The sequence below is a fragment of the Phasianus colchicus genome, chromosome 1 (genome assembly GCF_987193195.1).
Source record: "Phasianus colchicus chromosome 1, bPhaCol1.hap1.1, whole genome shotgun sequence".
Taxonomy (NCBI): Eukaryota; Metazoa; Chordata; class Aves; order Galliformes; family Phasianidae; genus Phasianus; species Phasianus colchicus.
Genome location: NC_143436.1, coordinates 122,852,008 through 122,873,294, shown reverse-complemented (window position 1 = coordinate 122,873,294; position 21,287 = coordinate 122,852,008). Strand labels below are relative to the sequence as shown.

The window sequence follows — 21,287 nt, the reverse complement described above, 5'->3', positions numbered from 1 at the left end:
ATGAGTAGTGGTAAAAACTACTATCTGAACAGAAAACATGACAGTGTAGCTAGCAGGTGGATGGAAGTGATTCTCTACCTCTACTCTGCCCTCACAAGATTCCACCTGGACTACTGTGTTCAGCTCTGGGGCCCTAACAAAGAGGTAGATTTCTTAGAAGAACAGGTCCAAAGAGGTATCAGAGGACTGGAGCACTTCTCTTAAGAAGAAAGGCTGAGAAAGTTGAAATTGTCCAGCCTGAAGAAGGCTCCGGAAAGACCTGATACTGGTCTTCCAGGACCTAAATGGGCATACAGGAAAGATGAAGAGAGACTCTTCATCAGAGATTGTAGTGACAGATGGTTTTAAACGAAAGAGGAGACATTTAGGTTAAATGGTAGGTGGAAATTCTTTACTCAGAGTATGGTAAGGACCGGACACAGGCTGCCCAGAAAAACTGTGGGTGCCCCATCCCTGGAAGTGTCCAAAGTCAGGCTGGATGGGGCTTTGAGCAACCTGACCTAGTGGAAGGTATCCCTCCCCATGGCAGGGGGTTGAAACTAGATGATCTTTAAAGTCTCTTCCACCCCAAACCATTCTATGATTCTGCAATTGCTTGTGTACATTATGTCACCAAAGCTTTGATAAGAGGATGCAACACCATATTTCACAAGGCTATGCAGTAATTCTTGCATACAGAACAATGGCTATTCATATACTGAAACTATCTCTCTCAAAAAAAAAAAATGACTGTTTACAAGAAGCCTAGATAATCAAAATTGAAAAAAAAAAGCTCCACTATGAACTAACAGATTCAAATACCACATCAGGACAATCATATGATTTTGGATGGAAAAAAAACATCTAAGATACTCACACACCTATGCCATCTTGCACTATTTACTCTTATTTCCTTGCCTTAGTTATTCCTTTCATCTAGTAGCACTCAATTGTTTGAGAAAGTGCCAGTGAATTTTTTGACTTCCGGAAAAGTACCAACAATATTTATTTAAATAAAAAATAACTAATTTAATTTTATTTCTTCACTTCAGCTTTCACATATGAACTGATACCTCCAAACATTCTAAGTCACAGCTGATTATATACAGTATGTGTGAAAATCTATAGCATAAGTCTCCAGCCCACCTGGAATAAGTGAATGAAGAATGCAACTTACCTGTAACTGCATTTAGATTACATTCAGGCAAATCTGGGGGCTAATCCTTGGGAGTAATTCTAAAACAATGATAGCACAGCATGCCACAAAGCAAAAGGCTTGGAGTTAAGAATAACCTTTCCTTACCTAAATATGCATTTTGTTCAAAACAACAGACAATTGCATGTGATCTGAAAGTGTTTACGAAAAATCAAGTTGGCACAGTTCTTTAAACACGGGTAGCAAGCAGTAGCAAGTGAATAACTGCTCTTCTGATGTTATTAGTTAACATAAATAAGGCCTAGAGCTTCAGCAGGCATAGGTCAAGAAGATAACAATGCTTATTGTCAATGCTTTTACAATGGATAGCAGGAAATTAACAGAGTATTACTTCTTTACCAGTATGCACAAAAGGGAGACAAAATTGAAGCATTTAACTCAGAATAAAAGAACCTTGGAATTTACTGTAAGCTGGTAACAGGTAGGCATGCAGCAAACACTAATGGAAATAAAAGAAGAAAACAAGAAGGAAGTTCCCTTCCATTCCCCTTCACAACCTGCAAACACACTAATGACAGAACTTCAGAGTAACATAAAGCAAGAAACTGATGAATGAAGAAATGGAAGATCTTCAACGCGTGCCACTTCGAGACTCACAGACCCCACCACTTCCCTGACAGGAACCGAAACGAGAGCTGCTACCTTCAGGAGCACAGACCTGCCCATTTGCCTACAGCTGTGGAAGCCCACTGCTTGCTCACAACAGAAACAACGCACAGCAGGTGGGCTGGGAAGCCACAGGAGCTGCTGGAAATGGCAGCCGGCTCCTTTTCTCCCCCTGAAGACCGAAGCCACGAAGTTCGCCTTCTCCTCCACAGCTCCATAAGCTGAGGCGCGCCCTGCGGACAGCTTTAACTTTCGCGCTTGCAGCGCACGGCTCCGCTTACAGAAACTACCGTAAGCACCAAAGCACCGCGGTACTCCCCAAAAAAGACTTTCACCCCGTACCAGAAGCTCCGAGCGCCCTACGCGGGACGGGGGCGGATCCGCGACGCACCGGAGAGCTTCGTACAGCCCCAAGGGAAGAAACGGCCCCTCCTCCGGAGCCGAGGGACGCGGAGCCGGCGGCGGGGCGTTACCTTCCGCGCGGGAAGGGGAACGGGCGGACGCACGGATACCCGCGCGCGGACCGCACTCTTCCCACCTCGCGGCCCCGCCTGGCCCCGCCCCCTTCTCAGACAGAGCCCCGCCCCCCCCCTGCGGCCGGAAGTGACGTATGCGGAAGGAGCGGGCCGTCCGGTAGTCCGTGTGGAGAGTGGGGCTTGCCTGCCGGAGCGCCCGTTAGCAGCTGCCTGCGCGGCCGCGGCCGCCCCCGCGCCATGTTGCGCGGCTTAGGCAGCTGGCTGGGGCTGGAGCGGGCGGGAGAGGAGAAATTGCTGGTGGCTGAGGAGGGGAGCAGCCCTGCGGAGGAGGTGGAGGAACCGGGCGCGGAGCCGGCCGCGCAGAGCCAGGAGCGGGCGGAGCCGCAGGAGGATACGGACGCGCTTCTCAGCCAGGCCAGGGGGTTCGGCAGTGAGTGTCCTGTCCTGTCTGAGTCAGGCCTGGGGATGTCCCACGCATAGTGAGCTACGGGGGGCTTCGTGCCAGGGGAAGGTTGAAGTGAAAGAATAGCCTTCCTTCTTGCCTGACGTGTTCCGGGAGCGCAGCGATGTGTCTGCTTAGAAATAGTAATAATGTAGCCTTAAAGCAGCGTATATCCCGTGATATAGCGAGAGTGAGGCAGGCTAGCAATAGGAGTGAAGGCAGATCAGTTCGGTGCATGGTTAGATGTAAATCCCCTGGTGCTTCTCGTTGGCTGAGCTTTAACTGGACTAAACAATTGCGTGTTGGTTTTAGGTTAAATGCTGTTCTCAGCTTTGCACACTTCAAGAGCTATCTTCTTTGTAGATAATTACACCCCCAGCGTAGCTTGCTTAGTGATGCAAAATAAAAACGAGGCGACCAGAATATTTGAAAAGTAAGCAAATAGCAAAGCAAGCCCTAAAAAGTATCTTTCCAGATGTAAATGAGAATTTGGGTCAGGTTAGCTAGTGTAGGAAATTATCTGAGTTACTTTCACATATCTTTTTTATTTTGTGTTTTCTCATATCATTGTTTTGCATCTCTCCTGAATCACATTTGTTAATGGCTGTGTATGTATGCATCACTTGGGTGTATTTCCCAAGATCTCCAAAAGTGGAATTTTCTATACGTCTTGTGTAGTCTTCCATAGTTCTCAGTCAGTCCTATGTAACTGATAGAGCCAGAAGTTTGAAATTGAGCTACTCTTCCAATATCATCTCTGCTATTTGTTTGCTTGGTTGGTTTGTTTTTCAGAGATTCTTTTTTAATTAACAATTACTATGAGATAGTAATGAGATAGAGTTGCTGTCTGTGTTCTGTGCCCTGTTAAATGATGCTTCCTCACTAGGTGTCAAAAGTCATTGTATGAAATGTGTTGGATATTAAAAATATGAACCAAGCAAATTGCTGCAGGTGTTCCTTTTGGTTATCTCTTACAAAATGAACAGCATTTCTTTACCTGTTCTATTGTCAGTATGACAAAAGCAATGCATACGTACAGATCACATGCTTTGTGAAGTGGTGTGGATGTTTCTTTGATACTTTATAGGAATGCAGTGTCTGTTTGATTATTTTGTTGAACTCATCTGTAGAGAGGTAGGGCTGTAGGTGGCTGTAGGTAAGAATTGTGCATTACTAGTGTAGATTGTTAGGTGAAGTGCTATAACGTATAGCTCTGTACAGAAGGTGTTCCCTGTCTTCTGAGACATCTGTCTGAGGTGTTTCTGAGGTGTACATATCTTGAGCTTTCTGAAATGCAGCAGATTGTCCATATGGATTGGTCAGGTGTCTGATTGTTCTTGTAAGTAGGTCCTAATCTACTCTGATTATCCATGGGGATACTTTGAGGTTTCAGAAGAAAAAATATAGGCAAAAACATTTATCCTGTAATTTGCTGTAGTAGTAAGATTGTGGTACAGTGATGTGTGGACTCATCGCCTGTGATGTCAAACAAGATTGGGATGGGAAGGTTTTTTTGTGTGGATTTGGAGGCTGCTCTTGTAACAGATGACTCTAATAGTAGAAAGCATCTGTGAGTGAGACTTTCCTAGCACATAATAAATTCTGCTGGTAAAACTGAAGCCTTACATATGTTCTTTTTGCTTGTTATTATATCATTACAAAGGTTTAGAAATGTTTGTCGATATGAATCAGTGATAGAAATGTTGTTGGATGCATTTTCTTACATAGGCTTCTAAGATGAAGTGAAGATTTCTTGGTCGACTGTATGTGGAAGCTTTCTTTTTCCAACACTAATGCTATTCTTCTGAGGCTAAGTTCCTCCTCTTACTGATGATTTTTAAGTACCTTAGCATAAGAACGTTCAGTGTCCTTAATGGAAAGAAAAAATGTTTTGCCCTTTAGGCTGGTGCCAGAACTGGCCTGAACTACTTTGCTCAGTGGTACCAAAGTGTTGCTGGGCAGCAAATACTTCAAACTTTTCCACCTAAAGCGCTTAATATTAGAATCATAGAATGGTTTGGGTTGGAAGAGACCTTTAAAATCATCTAGTTCCAACCCCCTGCTGTAGGCAGGGACACCTCCCTCTGGACTAGGTTGCTCAAAGCCCCATCCAGCCTGGCCTTGAATGCCTCCATGGTGGGGGGATTAGAAAGATTCCAGGGATACATAAAAGAACCAATGAAAGCTTGTGGGGAGAAAAGAGTCTAGTAGATTGTTGTTTTCTCTGTTGAGAGAGGTAGAGAATAGACTTTTTTTAAAAAATGCAATAGAAAGCATGTGATGGGATGTAAAGCCTGATAAACAGATGAGAAAGATGCTAGAAAGTGCTAGAAGTTTAGTTTTAGTTACCACAAATCTGTGATAGAAATAAGTTACAAATTAAAAAACAAAACAAAAAAAAAAAAAAAAAAACCTTGGCCTGGTGAAGGACTTGGCTACATCTTTGCATTTTTCAGTGCTGATTTGGTGATAACATTAAGAATGAATACATGGTTCAAAGAACAAGTCAGCTTTCCAGAGGGTGGCGTGAATGTTGCGAAGTACCTCATTCTACCAGTGGTGAACAGCGATGTGTTAAAACAATTGAACTACTTTTAACATTTTGAAGTTGTTATTATTATCATTATTATTATTATTTATATTTCTAACCTATAGGGAACTCGAATTTTTGTGCAGTTTAGATCTACCATTACTTCTTCACTTCTAATCCTAGAATTTTATTATTTACCCTGGCACTTATATTGTAACAGTGATGCTGCAGGAATAATACATCTGAGTAAAGTGCTTCTGACATAATGTACTCATCTGTGAATTAAACAACATGAGTGTTGTTTTGAGATCCTCTGTCGTTAAAGTGGTTTTCTCAAGTTTTTCTAACTACTTTAATTAAGAACTTTATAGTACAGGGTAACTGCCTCTCTACTTACTCTTCTGAACAGGTTCAGGGCTAAAGTGTCACATTGTTTGTAATGGAGCTCTAAAGAAGACACAAAGTAGGGAAGGGCAAGCTTCTATCTTAAGAATTTTCAAGGAATCTGAAGTGTTCCTTTCCAGAACTTTCATGCGTTTGTTGTCTCACTTCGTGAGACAGTATTGTGCACATTGATTTTCTACAAAATAGTATTGTTTTAATACTGCTGCTATAGTTACTTTATTACTTAAAGTCTCAGAAATAAGTGAAATTGTGAAAGATACTTTGCTTCAGAAAATTTAAAGCAGTGTATTGAACTGTTATGAATGTTTGATTTAGTAATCAATGTTCAGGTATAATGATCTGATTTACAGAAAACTTTGATCCAGTTTGCAGTTTGCTTATCACTAAAGAGTTTGTGAACCAGAAAAGGATAAATGGGATTTTAGCAGTTCTTTGTAGGTTAGAAGCTGGGTTAAATCATTCAGAAGAAAGAGTTCAAGTAGGTATCCAAATATTTAAAGAGAAAGGAAAGTCTAGTACTAGCCATGGATGAAGGGAGATCTTTTTTCAGCTGTTTTTCTTCTTGTCTATATTGAAGGTTACCTCTTCAATTTCGCCACCGCTGCTACAAAAAAGATATCTGAATCTGTTGCTGAAACAGCACAGACCATTAAGAAGTCTGTAGAAGAAGGGAAAATCGACAGTATCATTGATAAGGTATTTTATTTCTCAATTCTTGATCTGAAATATCTGCTTGCTTACTATTGTGTTGTATATGTAATAATTTCTTTAAGCTGGCTTTCAGAATTGTGTGTTTTGATAGTACATATCTCCTGCCATGATAAATGACATGACCAAAATATTTGTTGAGGGTAAAAAATGCAATGGTCAACTGTGCTTTACTCAGTGCTGCACCAGTGCTCATTTCCTTCAGGATGTAGATGTACTGGAGAAAGACAGTAAGAAATGGTGTCTGGATGAGGTTCTACAAGATATGGTTTAGTAGCTTGTCATAGTAATGGTGAAAGGCGAACGGTTGGACTAGATGATCCTGTAAGTCCTTTTCACCTTGTGATTCTATGTGAAAACTAAATATATATATATATGTGCTGAAGTAGGATGAAAGGCTGAACAAATTGGAGTTGGACAGTTGGGGATGTCTGGGATGTAATTACTTTTATTTTTCCAGTTAAGTGGAAAGAAATTATATAGCCTTTGTGTCTTAAATGTATCTCCGAAGCAAGATTCAGAATTAGGTCAGTTTTGTGGATATTGTATAGCAAGGGCCTAGAGCTACATGTGTATGTTTTTGTAGGACCAGGGAGTAAATGAAAAAGAATACTATGATCCTGCTCTTCTCCCCTGCTTTGGCAATGATCTTTTGCTCTCACAGCTCTTCTCTGCTGGCTCCGATTGTTTAACTTGTGCACCAAGTGTTCTAACAGTGCTGAACTTGACAGGGGAAAGTAAAACAATCAGTACCTTGTAGTGTTTGGTTTGTGTGCAAATGTAGCTCAAAAGGAGAAGGAAAGTGACCAAAAACAATGCACGTGTGGTGAGTTTGTGCATCATGCAAGATGGAGCTGTCTCCCTCCTCCTGCAGCTGTGTTTCATACACCCTTTTTGGAGAATTAAAGCATTGCCTTATTTGTTGATTTAAAATACAGTAAGTATTAAGTTCAGTTTCTTGGTGTAATCAATGTTCGTGTCATCTGCTAAATTAATGATCAAATGACACTTCTAAAATTCTGTTGTGATTTAGTTTTATCTCCAAATTTAATTGACTTTTTAGGGACAACTGTCTATGTATGATAACAGAGTTATGTTTCCTATAACAATATATTAGAGTCTTTCTAGCACAAATCCATATGCTGGGAAAAAAGAAGGAAAATAGACAAAAAGGCTGTCTGATCATTTATTACAGGGGCAGTAATGTTTATAAAACATACCGTAGGTACTTAGCACAGTTTCTCATGTCTAAAATACTGTTTTCTTCTTCAGGTAATGTGAATTCCCTGTTTTGACTAGAATGTGTGTGTATAGAGAAATAGAGTTATAGCTTCCATAGCATCCTAATGCTTTTCTCTTACACCATATAACGTTTTTATTCTGTAAATAGTAAAAATTCAAATAACTTGGAACTGGAGGGAACCACAATGGTGTATTGTTATCATAGGCACTACAGTAGCTCTCTCACATGCTAACCTAAAGCCAGAATGCTGGATCACTGAATGAAATGTTCTTACAGTATCTCAAAGTAGGTTTAAGTATTCGCTTCTAATTTCCAGTATTGTTCCTTTTTTTTTTCCTTCCTGTGCTTTCAACTACAATACAATATTTGCATTGTTACCTAGATTATGGCATTCCTGCCTCACGAATCCCTAAACATTTCACTGTAGATTGTACAATGCTCTTTTACATCAAGCATATCACTCTTCTGTGACCATTTCCAATTTTTTCAATGTTAATTTCTGTATAGGATATTTCTGAACATAATCTTGTGCTGTACATTTTTTCAGCACTCAGCTAAGCACACATTCTGAAAGTCATACTTAACAATTTTATAGGTCTGATTTATTGCAATGGGCATATTTTTTAGTCAAATCTTGCATCTTACTAAGAGGCCAAGGATATCCTGAAGTGTTGGTGAAAGCAGATGGTAGGTTTTGTCTCTATTTCATACGTAAAATGTATGTAAATGTATGAACAGTATGTTGATGTTTAAATTAAGTCTGTAAGCTGGGATTTGCCTTTGTGTTTTTCATCTGCTGAACTTGATAAAACTATAAATATTACTTTGAAAGAGTGTGTGTGTATATATTGTTTTACTTACCGAGGTTTCTTGATTTTTATTTTAGACAATTATTGGAGACTTTCAAAAGGAACAAAAGAAGTTTGTCCAAGAGCAGCAAACAAAAAAATCAGGTAATGTATGCTATCTTGAGCAACACATGACGTAACAAACTAAAATGCTACAGGTAGCTGGATATTTGAGCTGTATCTAAGCATAATCCATTGGATTTCTGTGTAAGGAAACATTTGTGTGGCCAAACTTAATATATCCCGTGGGATAGAAAGATGATTTTTTTTAATCAATGTCATTGTTATGTTATCTAGTAAGATTAGATTTGTTTCTTTTTTAACCAAATTCAGCTTTTTAAAATCAACTAAAAGATCAGTATGCTGGCAAAGCTGATCTCTTATGCTTGTTTTGAATTTTAAGTCTGTATTTACTGAAAATTATCATGCCAATTAACTTTCCTTTAAGCTTTAGCAATCATATTATGCTTTCATAATGAAATAGAAAGTGTGGGTTAGAAGTTGCATTATAGTGTCTGATGAGTTGCTATAGAAATAGTTGTGCTGCTTATACTGAAGCCATAATTGCTCTTCTGCTTTCCCATAACTCATTTGCTTTATAATTATCTGTGATATAGATCCTAATTATCTGCCTATCTACTATTGAGATCTGTGAACTGATTTGAAACTTTAAAATAAGCATTTTTTTCTACATTTGGCTTTATCATTGCATTAATCTTTTTTAATGTGTAACTGAATACAGTGATGTGTTACAATTTGAATAATTAGTGGCTTTATTGTTAATCTAGAAAATATGCTGATTTTAAATGGATCGTGATGAATTTTTTCATACCGTCTGTAGGTAGTATGTGTCTTGGTTTTCTCTCACAATGCCACTTATGTGATCATGCTGCCTGTATGTTGTATTTTCTGTATCTTATCAGTAAACCTTGACATTTCTAAAACATTTCTGTGAGTTTCATGAAAACAGCTAGCTGGATTGACAATAAAGGGGAGACAGAGATGGTCTAATGGAAAGAAGCATTAGCATCAACATGGGAATCCATGTGGGTGAAAGAGCTTGCTTATGTCAGTTGTACAGGCAAAAAAGCATAGTTAAATGCACAATAATTATTTATTAACTGGTTTGGTTGAGTTATACTATCTCTGCAGACTGAATTTACATTGACAATGAAGAGCTTTCTATACATGTAGAATAGTTTTTGTATGTGTACAGCCTACATAAATATTGTGTAAGTATCTAAATTTACAAAGCAGGTCAACTGCAGTATGTTTATTCCGTGTATAATTCATTTATAATAAATTTTTAAATTATTTTTCTCCTTCTCCTATTTCTTTCTTCTAAAGAATTTGTGTCCTCTGAGTGCTGGAAAATTAATATACTAGTAAATTATTTTGAAGATTTAATTTAGGCAAAGTTTGCACATTTATAGTGACTCTAGAAATTTCTCTTGGCAGTCAGATTACCCAGTTACACAGCTTTTACCGCAGTAACTAAACTAAGAGGCAGTTAAGTTCTGGCTGAACACATAGGGAACAAACCTCCACATTTTGTTTTATAATGACATAAGTCAGCAACTATTCAAAGTATTGTTTACCTCTGATAAATCAGGATCCATGATAAATCAGGATCAGCCTAGAGTGACCTTATGGAGATCTTATGGCTTGAGCTTGGTTTAGGAAAAAGGAGCAATGAGCTAACATAGTGATGCAAGTCTGCTTATTTTTGTGACTTTTTTTTTTCCTAAGTTGCACAAACACAATTTTTTTCTCATTTCCATAACAGAAGCAGCAGTTCCTCCCTGGGTAGACAGCAATGAGGAAGAGACAATTCAACAACAAATACTGGCCTTATCAGCAGTAAGTATTTGGTTTGCTATAAGATCAACAGTATGATTTTTCATTTTTATAGAAGGATTTACAGTTTTATGGTATGATAGAATTATGTGAGAAGTGGGATTGGTTTGCTGATCTTGTTTGAGAAAAGTGATAGCCTTTTTCTGGTATCAGTTAATGACTGTAATATGTTCTTCAAAGGATAAACGAAACTTTCTGCGAGATCCTCCAGCAGGTGTTCAGTTTAATTTTGACTTTGATCAAATGTACCCTGTTGCAATGGTGATGTTACAAGAAGATCAGCTTCTCAATAGGATGAGGTTTGATCTCGTTCCTAAACAGTAAGTAACTTTTTGATGGTTATTATCATTGTATTTACATTGTGTCTGCAAATATTTGTATCAATTCTTTTAGTAACTACTTTCTCTGTATTTTATATCTACCCATTTCAAATACATAAAATACTGCATGTGTATTGCCAATTAAGGGAAGGAGCAGAAGTCTTAGAAATTTGGAACTACTAAGGACCCTTTGATTTCAGTATGGGAGAGGTCTTAATTTTTTCTAGATCTGCTGTGTTAAGTTGCAAATTTATTTCCCAACCAAAGATAAATGCAGCAGCAGGTTTCTTGGTTTGATTTTTTTTTTTGTATCAAAGTGGTGTAATTCACACACCAAAGAAGAAGTGATCAGAGATAGTCAAAGGCCCCTGGAGAAATGCGGGAGAAGAAGGAAAAAAAAAAAAAAGAAAAGAAAAGAAAGAAAAACAATATAATTGTAAGCAAGAGGAACAATGAGAAATGCTCTTTGTTGTTACCACCTTCCAGCAGACCCAACTAAAATATCCTTAAGTGTCCCAGCACTTAAAGTCTGTTCCAGTATGACTTCTTTATCCCGGTTTTATTCCAGTTCTGTTCTCCTTTGTTGTCCAATTCAAGGTTCTGCTCTCTAAGTTTGTTTCACAAGTCAGCATTCTTGTTAACTAGGATTTCCCAATATTAGTCTCCATGTTTGAAGATGGAAACAGGAGAAAAAAAATGTTTTTTGTGAGTTTTTCTGTCTTAAGTCTCATTTTATAAAGCTTCCCATCTCCTTATTCTTTCTCCCCCTTCCCTGCTCTTCTGTTTCTGTTCTGTCAGCTCTCTGGCATGTTGTAGGTTTTTGTCAGATCTGTCACTGATGCTCTTGTCTTCAATCTTTGGTCCTGCTGTCCTTGCTTGCCCTGCCTCCTTTTTCAATAGCTGGTTTGATATTTTTCAGTTGTTTGTTTGTTTGCCTGATTATGGGGTGGTTGTTTCCCAAATGTCACTTTCTAATTACGGAAAGTCCCACAGACATGCTGAAAGATGTGCCAGGTAGTGGAATATTTCTACTGTAATCTTGGGCTGGCTTCTTCTTGTAAATTAAAGACTACAGTTGCACCTGAGGTCTAAGGAACGTATAGATAAAGATAGTTCAACAGTAAAAGAATATTGAGTTTATAAAGGAAGTGATGAAAATGTCAACAAACTCAGATGAATATAATAGCATAATGTTTTACCAAATTGTGTATTACTGCATGATGTTAGGTTTTTTTGTTTGTTTTTAATAAATAACACCTGATTATATATTAAGCCCAATGTAACTGTTGTGGAAGAGATCAAGAATTTGTATAATGGTAGATTTTTTTGAAATTGTTTATATCACACATGTCAAAGTGACAGCTCTGCTTACTCCTTCTGTCTGTATATTTCCTTCTAGTTCATTGGTAGATGGTAAGAGGAACCATATTTCTGTATGTAGTAATCAGTATCTGTTTGTTCTCTCTAGCGTAAAGGAGGAGGTGTTCTGGAGAAATTATTTCTACAGAGTATCCCTGATTAAACAGTCTGCACAACTCACCGCACTTGCTGCTCAACAGCAAGCAGTAGGAAAAGAAGAGAACAAAGGCAGAGAAGAGGATAGTCAACTGACAGGTATGGAAAAGATTTCTATTGTCACAGCACGTTAATTTATTTACTGACTATGTATCAGGTACCAGAATTTTTATCCTGGATTTTATTTGAAATCAATTCTCTCACCATGCTCAGCCTGTTTGTCCAGATGCGGAAGGGGGTTCTGAGTGCTTTTTAAGCGGTTTTCCTATTTCAGCCAACTTTGCCATAGTGGTGCAAGTCCCAAGAGACGAGATGCTGTACTTGATTTGTAACAGGTCTCAGCCACTAGTGGTCTCTCGTGCACTGTTTTGACCTGTCAGAGGCCAGGTATAGCTTTGGTTCACCTGTAAGACATGAGGCGCTAGTCAAACCAGCCAGCTGGCATGCACTTTGCTCTCACTTTTTTTTTTGCATAAGCCTCAGACCAGATGGAAATAAGTTAGTGATATGGGGGTATAATTACTGTGGTGGTGGAGGCAGATGTGTGTGAGACATGGAAAGACATTGGAGCAGGATGGGTACATAGGCTACTTGAGATTCAGCCTTGAGATGAACGAGCTACCTTAACATTCCTGGGCTCCATCAGAAGAGGGGTGGCCAGCAGGGACAGAGAGGTGATTGTTCCCCTCTACTCTGCTCTTGTGAGGCCCCATATGGAGTACTGTGTCCAAGTGTGGAGTCCCCAGTACAAGAAAGACAGGGAGCTGTTGGAGAGGGTCCAGAGGAGGGCCACGGGGATGGTAGGGGGACTGGAGCACCTCCCCTATGAGGACAGGCTGAGGGAGCTGGGCTTGTTCAGCCTGGAGAAAAGAAGGCTGCGGGGTGACCTCATTGCAGCCTTTCAGTACCTAAAGGGAGCCTACAAACAGGAGGGGAATCAACTCTTTGAAAGGGTGAGTGACAGCAGGACAAGGGGAAATGGTTTTAAGCTGAGGGAAGGGAGATTTAGGTTGGACATCAGGGGGAAGTTCTTTACAGAGAGAGTGGTGAGGTACTGGAACAGGCTGCCCAGAGAGGTGGTGAATGCCCCATCCCTGGAGGTGTTCAAGGCCAGATTGGATGCGACCCTGGGCAGTCTGGTCTAGCATTAGGTGGGATGGTTGGTGGCCCTGCGTGTGGCAGGGGGGTTGGAGATTCATGATCCTTGAGGTCCCTTCCAACCCTGGCAATTCTGTGATTCTGAACATAGGGTTTCTCAGTTATGCTGATCAGTTTATATCAGTGTATCGTTACTGATCCTCTTTTGAGTCATTGGGCATCTTTACTTGCAAACAGACAAATTCTGCAAGCAGGAATAAAAGCAGCTTTAGGGAATAAAGCAGTTTCTGGCTAAGACACAGTCATAGCTTATAAAATCATAGTCTAATGAATGCACTCATTACCCCTGAGGAATCTGCAGGTTGGATAGGCACTGAGCAGGAGGAGGAAGCCTTTGCTGTACTTTAGAACAGATTTATATATGCTCCCAGCATCAAAAAAACGATCATCAGATCCACCAGTGCTGGTGTCCTGATGACAGCCAGCTTGACTGACAATCAACTGATCAGCGTCAAGCTGACTCCCTTTTCCCTCTTTCAGATATTACATCTTTCCATATTTTTATTTTTCCTCTTGAGTCCTGCATTGCTATTGATCCCATCTTTGTAAGTCTCCTTCAGTCTGTAAATTCACCTTTCTTATCTTCATACATACTTTTTCACAGCCTTTTTGCAGAACCTGCTAATTTTCTGTGCACTTTGAGCTAAGTTTACTCAGCTGGGCCTTGGTTCCTTGGATACAGGCAGATGAACCTTGGGATAAAGGGAGATTTATCAAGAGGATAACAGCTGGGGTGGCATGTTGCATAGAATATACTTTTATCAAAAAAATTGTAGTTTCTTCAAGCTTTTTTCTTTTTTCTTTTTTTTTTTTAATGATTGCCTATGATGTCATTTTTTCTCATTCTGTTTCTTTTGAGTTCTGTCATAGTTCATGTGTGTTAGCACAAGCAAGGTCCCCATTTAGAATCAGCAAAGCAGAATGGAGCCAATGGAGTCTTCATTGCATAGTTGTATTCTCACAGATATTTTGACACTGTTAAAGGTGCTGCCTTTGTTTCCACCTTCCCTGTCTTTGTGGCAGCTGTTTCAGCAGATACTCTGTGTCCCATTTATGCTATGCTGTTTGATTTTGTTGGTTGAATCCTTCTGTCTTATTCCACTCTCATTCTTTTAATTCACACCTGTTTAAGTAATGTCCAAGTTGAACTTCTTTTCACTAGCGATGTTAGTAAAATCTACCCCTCTGATTTTCTTGTATCGTGTAGTTCTTCATTTTCATGTCATAGGTATCTTATCAAATTACATTTTGCTTGCCCAAAACCATAATCATCATTTTCCTTTATTTTTTTCTCCTGACCATACTTAATTACATTATTTGAAAATCAAACACCAACAATATTACTATACGTCTTAACTGATATTATTTAGTATTTTTGATATTTTTTTCATAACATTTTTCACATGTTCATTCAGGTCTAACTCTTGTGCTTTTAAAATGTGGACCAGAAAGCCATTCCTTCAGGAAGCCATAAAGTGGTCAACAATTATAAAGGGTGAATTAAGAAAGGTGAATAATTCAAGAAATCAATCTTGAAGACGCTAATTCTTTACAAATTTCATATAATTTGATGTGTGGGTACAGGAGAAAAAAAAATGGTTGAAATGAAAGGAAGATGTCAACATCCAATCACTTCTTAGCACGTATAACTAGGAATAATCTCACAGGGCTCAAGTCTTATGGAGGCTGCAACTTGAAATTTTTTCCTTGTGTAAAAGAACTAGTTTTTAATGCCCTGCACTAACTTTTTCTCAAAGCAGGCATTTTCTGTGTTTACCTTTTTGTGCAGGCTGTAGTTAGGTTTGTTTCCTAATTAACTGTTCATGTCATAGTACTTTCACAATTTCACCATATTCATCTCCCATTTTTGTCACTTTCTATGAGCAACTTTTGTTCACTGTTGCTTTGTGCAGGAGCCATCCAACTCAGGAAATCACTGGGATTCTCACTAACTGCACTATCAGGCATCTAAGTACATTTGTATCGCTTTGTTTCTGTTTTACTAGAGCAAAGAAAATCAAGAGGTTGGGGTGGTGGTTTTGGCTTGTTGTTTTGTTTTTTTTTTTAATAATTTTGGTTTTTTGGATTTTTCATTACTCCACCTGACAGGACTGTATTGTAGAGTGGTGACTGTCATCTTCTGTTTTTTGTAGTGCCTTACAGTAGATCTTTATGTATTGGATCTTGTCACTCACTGCTGTCTTTAAATCCACTTTATATAGTGGAAAAGATTGCATTTGGAAAGATCAGAAAACATAAAGTCTCACAAAAGAGATTTTATTCACTATTATTTGTAAAAATGTTGCTTGAGGAATCTGGTTGCTATTAGTATGTTTTTCCTTACCACTGATCTTTTTATTTGATTTCTGTTTTCTGCATGTCATTGCTTCAGTGGACCAGTTTTAGAGACAAGAAAGCTGCTACTCTTGTGGCTGATGGTCTAGTCACATAGATAGAAGGTTTTTTGTCATACAATGCAGAAGGTTTCCTTTACACCAGTTAAATATGTGTGCTTAAATGGACAGTCTTGAACTATCAGTTCCTAGAGCTTTGCTTTTTAAACAGTACAGTACTCAAATTTGCCAAGCCACAGCTGTTTTAATGGAAGTGTCTCAACTCTACAAGAGTTGAGAGAGAGCACTTGAACTTATTGAGCAACAGAACTGTTACCTCTGAATCATCCAAACACTTGGAAATTTCCAATGGAAGTTTCTGGGTAATACCCAAAGAGCTCTTCTAGTAGAACTTACCATTATGACTGAAAATGAAACATTTTAATTCAGGAAAAAAAAAAACACATCACCTTTTGACCTGTTAAGGATCTCATGTGATTCAGAAGGCCAGTATAGAATATGCAAATAGATTTACTGCCTCAGTGACTATATTTTATGTAATGGCTAAGAGATATTTACCAGTCGTTTGTAAATATGTTTTTTTATTTCAACACTGTATGGATTTGAAGAGCTTCAAATTGTTATATGTTATATGACCTTTTTGAAGGTTGAATTCACTAATTGGAGGCTAAAAGTAGAAGTAATTGCCTGTTGGGAACTTCTCATAATGTTCAGTGTCTTCCCAAAGCTGACTCATGCCTATGAAATAGAATTAATTGCCTTCCATTTCATCTCTGTCTGTCTCCTCCTTGCATGCTGTTTTCAAAGAGTTTCACGTCAATCATGATAGTTAAGGCGAATAAAAGGAAAGCATTCCATGTTCTGACCTAGAAGCCATGTGTATATATGCTCTGCAAAAAATAAAAAAATAAATGGCAAGTTCTGCTCCTTCTCTTGATAGAACTATTTACTATTGGGAATGAAGTTATCTTAGCAGCAGTGGAGGAGATGATGCCAAGCTAGAAGATCCAGAGCAGTGCTAATGGTCTGTTATTGACATTGGATTGGTGCTTGGCTCAGCACAGAACTGCTGTGCTGCGTCTGCATGAGGGAAGGCATGGGGCCTGAGGCACCTCTCTTTCCCAGTGTTGTGGGATTCACTGTTGAAGAGCAGAGTTTTGTGTGTGTTCCTCCCTGAATCGAGAGTAGTGGAGCCCTTTTGGATGCAGTATTGGGTACAATAACAAATCCTATGAAGATTAGGGAGGGGAAGGAGGAAAGAGGATATGACAGAGCAGTGGCCACTGAGTAGATGAGCTTTACAAGCAGCAACAGCTACCAATTAGAGAATTATAATAATTAGAGCTGATCTTGAAAATTAAACCTGAAAAAAGTCCCTCTTCAAAAATCACTGCGTAAGCAGGAAAGATCCACCTGCAGTAAACACAGCTGCAAGTTCACAACTGCTTTGCATGTTTAAACAAATAAACTGCTAAGCAAGCACTTCATCACCACTGCAACTTGCCCTGTACATTAATTGTACACTTGGCTCATTAATGTGACTCTTCTACCTCACTAGCCATGTGGGGAGAAAAGCTGAAGTGTTCTTTTTCTGAGAAAAAGATCTTTCCTTCTTTGTAGGCAGCCACTGTCTCCTTTGCACCATGCTACTAAATTAAGAACATACAGTGAGTTTTATCAGAAAGTTTGGAACAGCTTCTAGGGTTTGTTTTTCAGTGACTTCTGCCTGTGTGAAATAAGGTAAGGCTTTGGAGAGTTCTTGTGTGGTTCAAGGGTGTGCACACAGATACAGTCTGCTGTACCTAAGAGTAACCAATGCCTATGTCAGTAGAAGTACACAGGTAAGGGAGCTTGACTGGATTTCCTGAGGAATTCTACACCTTTGTAACTTCAAAGATTTTGCAGCATGTAATGCTATTGTGAGCATTTTATAGAAGGCATTCTTCCCCATTTCCAGTTATTTATGTGGTTTTTTGGATTGTTTTCTGGGGCAGGAGGGTTCCTGCAATTTAACTTTGGATTCATAATAAGAAAATAATTTGCTGAATTTGCCTTAATTAAAGACAGAAAATTGTGTCTTTTGTTTTTGTTGCAAATGCTTCACCTATAACTGAATTCAGCCTTTGACCACCAGATTTCCTTAAAATTTAAAGTAAAATGTTTCCTTCTATACTTAATAGCTATTTAATATTAAAGATCTCCTTTATTCTAAAATGTAATTACCTTTTTTTCCCTCTTGCTAGAAACAATACGGCCAAAAACACCACCTGTAACAATAAAGCCTCAGATAAAATCTCAAGAGGTAAAAATGCTTATATTTTTATTTGCTATTTGTTATGTGAAACTGTCATTTCTTAAGTAATTATCCATCCTATTGAATAAGTTGTGATATGAAACTATAACAGTGTGTGACAGTCTGGTGTTAACATACTGTTGTTCTGTTGTGATATTCATTTTCAGTAGTAGAAACAGCAATGTATCTGAAGTATGCTTTCATTAGTATCCTACATGTTATAATAATAAAGATGTTGTTTTGTTTTTTTCATCTGAAGAAACATTTCCAAAGTGTTGAGAGTAGAAGGTTTCTATTACATTGAAACACAAGGGATGTGCATATACTATGTTTTGTCCAATGTCAATCTTAATTACAGGAAATCTAAATCATACATTGCCATAGCAATATTACCTTCTTGCAACAGCAGAAGTAGCTTTGATAGTGCAAAACCTTTAACTTAGACACATGATGACCCTTGTTCATTTCTGGGTTGTAAAATCAGTGCCACAGTTGGCAAAAGCAGAGCTGTGTAATATATTTGGTTTTATTTTGTTTCTTTGGTTTGTAACTAAAAGGCAGTCAGCTGCATGAGTAAAAGTTTATATTGGTGCCATTCTGTGTCCCACTTTTAGGATAAGATTATATAAAACTATCTTATTACAGGATGAGGAAGAGATTTCCACAAGTCCAGGTGTATCAGAATTTGTGAGCGATGCTTTTGATGCCTGTAATTTGAATCAGGAAGACCTAAGAAAAGAAATGGAGCAATTGGTGCTAGACAAAAAGAGAGAAGAGACTTCAGTAGTAGAAGGTAAAACTACTAGTGCTTTTTATCTTAAATACAGTAATTCTAAGATAGGTTGGCTTAAATCTATATATGTACTGTAATTACATTTAGGAAATCAGGTTTGTGACCCTTCTTCAAAAATGAATGAAATCAGTGATAATTCTTTCCACAATCAATGCCTTGTGCAGAACGTTACTTGTGACAAGTTCCAGTCCAAATAACAGTTTGTAGATGGCTCTTTCATAAGTATCTACCTTCCTACCCTTTGTCTACCTTTCTCCTTCTTTTCCTCTTTCCTAGATTCTTATCTGCATGTAATTTTTCTTTATTTAATTGTGGGTAAAATGCATTATTTGGAAATCAGGCTTTTGTTAAACTAGGTTAGTATTTGCACCAGATTGTGAGTTTGCCCAGTGCCTTTGTTGTAAAAGGCTTACATGCATGCATTTGCAATGGTTAAAAATTAACAAATAGCTTTGATTAAGATGAGTGGAAAAAATGGGGCTTATTCTAAAACAGTGATTCAGAAGAACTAATATTGGTGTCAAGTGGATGAAAACAGTCTATAATGATGTGACTTTGGCCATACACAATGAACTATTTACAGTGAAGACACTTCTATCAGTAGAAGTATTTTCAAACTTGCTTTCCAGTGTATTTTGGACAATACAAAATCTTTGTTTTCTGAAATTGTTGATTTTTTTTTTCTCTTTTTCCATAGCCAAGCTTGAGGAAATTAGTTTCTTGCATCTAGATTTTTTGATGGAAGTGTTTCAATAAGTTATTCAAGAGTAATTTGTTCAGATAAATCTCAGCTGGCCTTACTGATTTGGACTGTGGAATTACCCACCTTCGTATCTAGGCTTAAGTACTAACCAACACGTAACATATCAAAAACCCACCTCCTCCCCCATGATCTTTCATATCACAGGCAGAGTTAATTAAACAGATTAACAACACAGGGAGTGCCTTCTGACTCATTTTCTTTTTGCCCTGAGGTATGAAATATGGCTACCTTTAACCTGGATTAGATGGTTTTGCCTAGCTACAAATGTCAGTGAGGAGAATACCAGCTATATTTAAAATTATCCACAGTATTTGATCCTGATTTTCTTCTTAACAATCTTATCATGTTCATTATTTTCCAAATAGCACAGCTTCTTCCCACACCATGATTTAAAGGCACAAAGTGAGATTCAGTTGATATTAAATTGCACATCTGTAGGAAATTAGCCAAGGGACACATGATAAAACTGTTTTTTTCCTATGTGTGGTCAGTCAGAAGATGAAGATGGAATTTCCCATCTTGAAGTTTCTTTGGCTTTGAAGAATTATTCATAAAGTTCAAGAGAGAAAAGATAGATTCAATGCAAATTAATCAAGTTTCTAGTTTTATATAAATAAATAATGTGTGACAGTCGATTTTGATAGTATAAGATGTTGCTTATGTCTTGCAGAAGAGACTGCTGATTGGGAAAAGGAATTACAACAAGAGCTTCAAGAGTATGAAGTGGTGACAGAATCAGAAAAACGCGATGAAAACTGGGATAAAGAAATAGAAGAAATGCTGCAAGAAGAAAATTAAGCATTTTCACAAAATCACTGTACCCCCAAACTTTTCCTGAAAACTGATATGGATTTCCTCTTTCATATTTTGTTTCCTAAAGACCTTCAAAAGACAAGAAAATATAGAATTGTATAATTCCATATTGGGATACAACCAGTATTTCTGTTCTTTATATGAGCAATATCTGAACTTCTTTATTCTTTTAAATGAAAGAAAGGAGACAGACACTGCAGGTTATATCTAACAAGTAAAAATGATAACATGAAGCAGCAGTGTAGTTTGAGGTATTAGGTAATCAAGAAGCTCTGCAAGATTTCCAAGTCTAAGAATCTCAAGTACAGTTTGTCTACAGCCTATTTGGGATGTAGAAATTGATGTTGTATATAACTTTGTCCCTGAAAATAACTTTCTTTGAATTTACACTCTGATTCCTGTATAATCTGTAAATGTGTACTATTTTCAGTTACTTGTAGCTAGTAGCTTTCATGTGTATTTAACTTCTCCTTAACATACGTAGCCAAAGAATGTATAGAAGACCCCCAACAAATAATTTCTGATGTTTAAAAAAATTAATTCCGGCTTCAAAAGAATTGCTGATTTATTATTGATCAGATATGATTAGTAGGCAAACATTCAAGCATTTAAATAAGAACTGAGTTCCTACCTGTTTGAAAAACCTGATGTTTTTATTAAGTCGTCATATTGCCTTTCCCCACAGAGAGAATTGGTTTTAATGCTTCCTTTGTTCAATGACTGTTTTGTTTCCATTTAATTTTGCTGAGGAAGAGCAAATTGAATGTTTCTCTTTGTGCTGAAACAATTATGTAGAACTTTGGCTGGTTTGGACATCTTTATTAAATATTGTAGATATGTATAAAATTGGCTCATTTATTTGAAAGGAGGGCATATTGAAGGGAAGACGTTTCAGACATGCAGATTTCAAAAGTATCTTTTCACGCAGTGCGTAAGGCATGGAATTTAAATAAAAATAGTTTTCTTTA

At 38.0% G+C, this 21,287-nt stretch overlaps 2 protein-coding genes across 2 annotated transcripts in view; one reads left to right on the top strand and one right to left on the bottom strand.

Moving 5' to 3' along the window:
• CTPS2 (CTP synthase 2) overlaps positions 1–2,365 on the bottom strand; it is a 61,124-nt gene extending 58,759 nt beyond the window's left edge. The window contains exon 1 of the mRNA XM_031596057.2: positions 2,144–2,365. The gene's annotated coding sequence lies outside the window, so the exon portion shown is untranslated. The remainder of the gene's footprint in view (positions 1–2,143) is intronic.
• A 34-nt stretch (positions 2,366–2,399) lies between these two features.
• Positions 2,400–21,287, top strand: SYAP1 (synapse associated protein 1). The gene is made up of 9 exons (XM_031596058.2): positions 2,400–2,707; positions 6,232–6,350; positions 8,492–8,558; positions 10,240–10,313; positions 10,491–10,630; positions 12,099–12,244; positions 17,901–17,959; positions 18,596–18,743; positions 20,177–21,287. The coding sequence occupies exons 1-9, from the start codon at positions 2,515–2,517 to the stop codon at positions 20,302–20,304; spliced, it is 1,074 nt and encodes a 357-aa protein (XP_031451918.2). The 5' UTR covers positions 2,400–2,514; the 3' UTR covers positions 20,305–21,287.

Coding starts and splice junctions, on each gene's coding strand:
- SYAP1 (XM_031596058.2), top strand. CDS start 2,515: ATGTTGCGCGGCTTAGGCAGCTGGCTGGGGCTGGAGCGGGCGGGAGAG. Junction 10,314..10,490: donor AAATACTGGCCTTATCAGCA/GTAAGTATTTGG, acceptor TGTTCTTCAAAG/GATAAACGAAACTTTCTGCG. Junction 17,960..18,595: donor CTCAGATAAAATCTCAAGAG/GTAAAAATGCTT, acceptor ATCTTATTACAG/GATGAGGAAGAGATTTCCAC.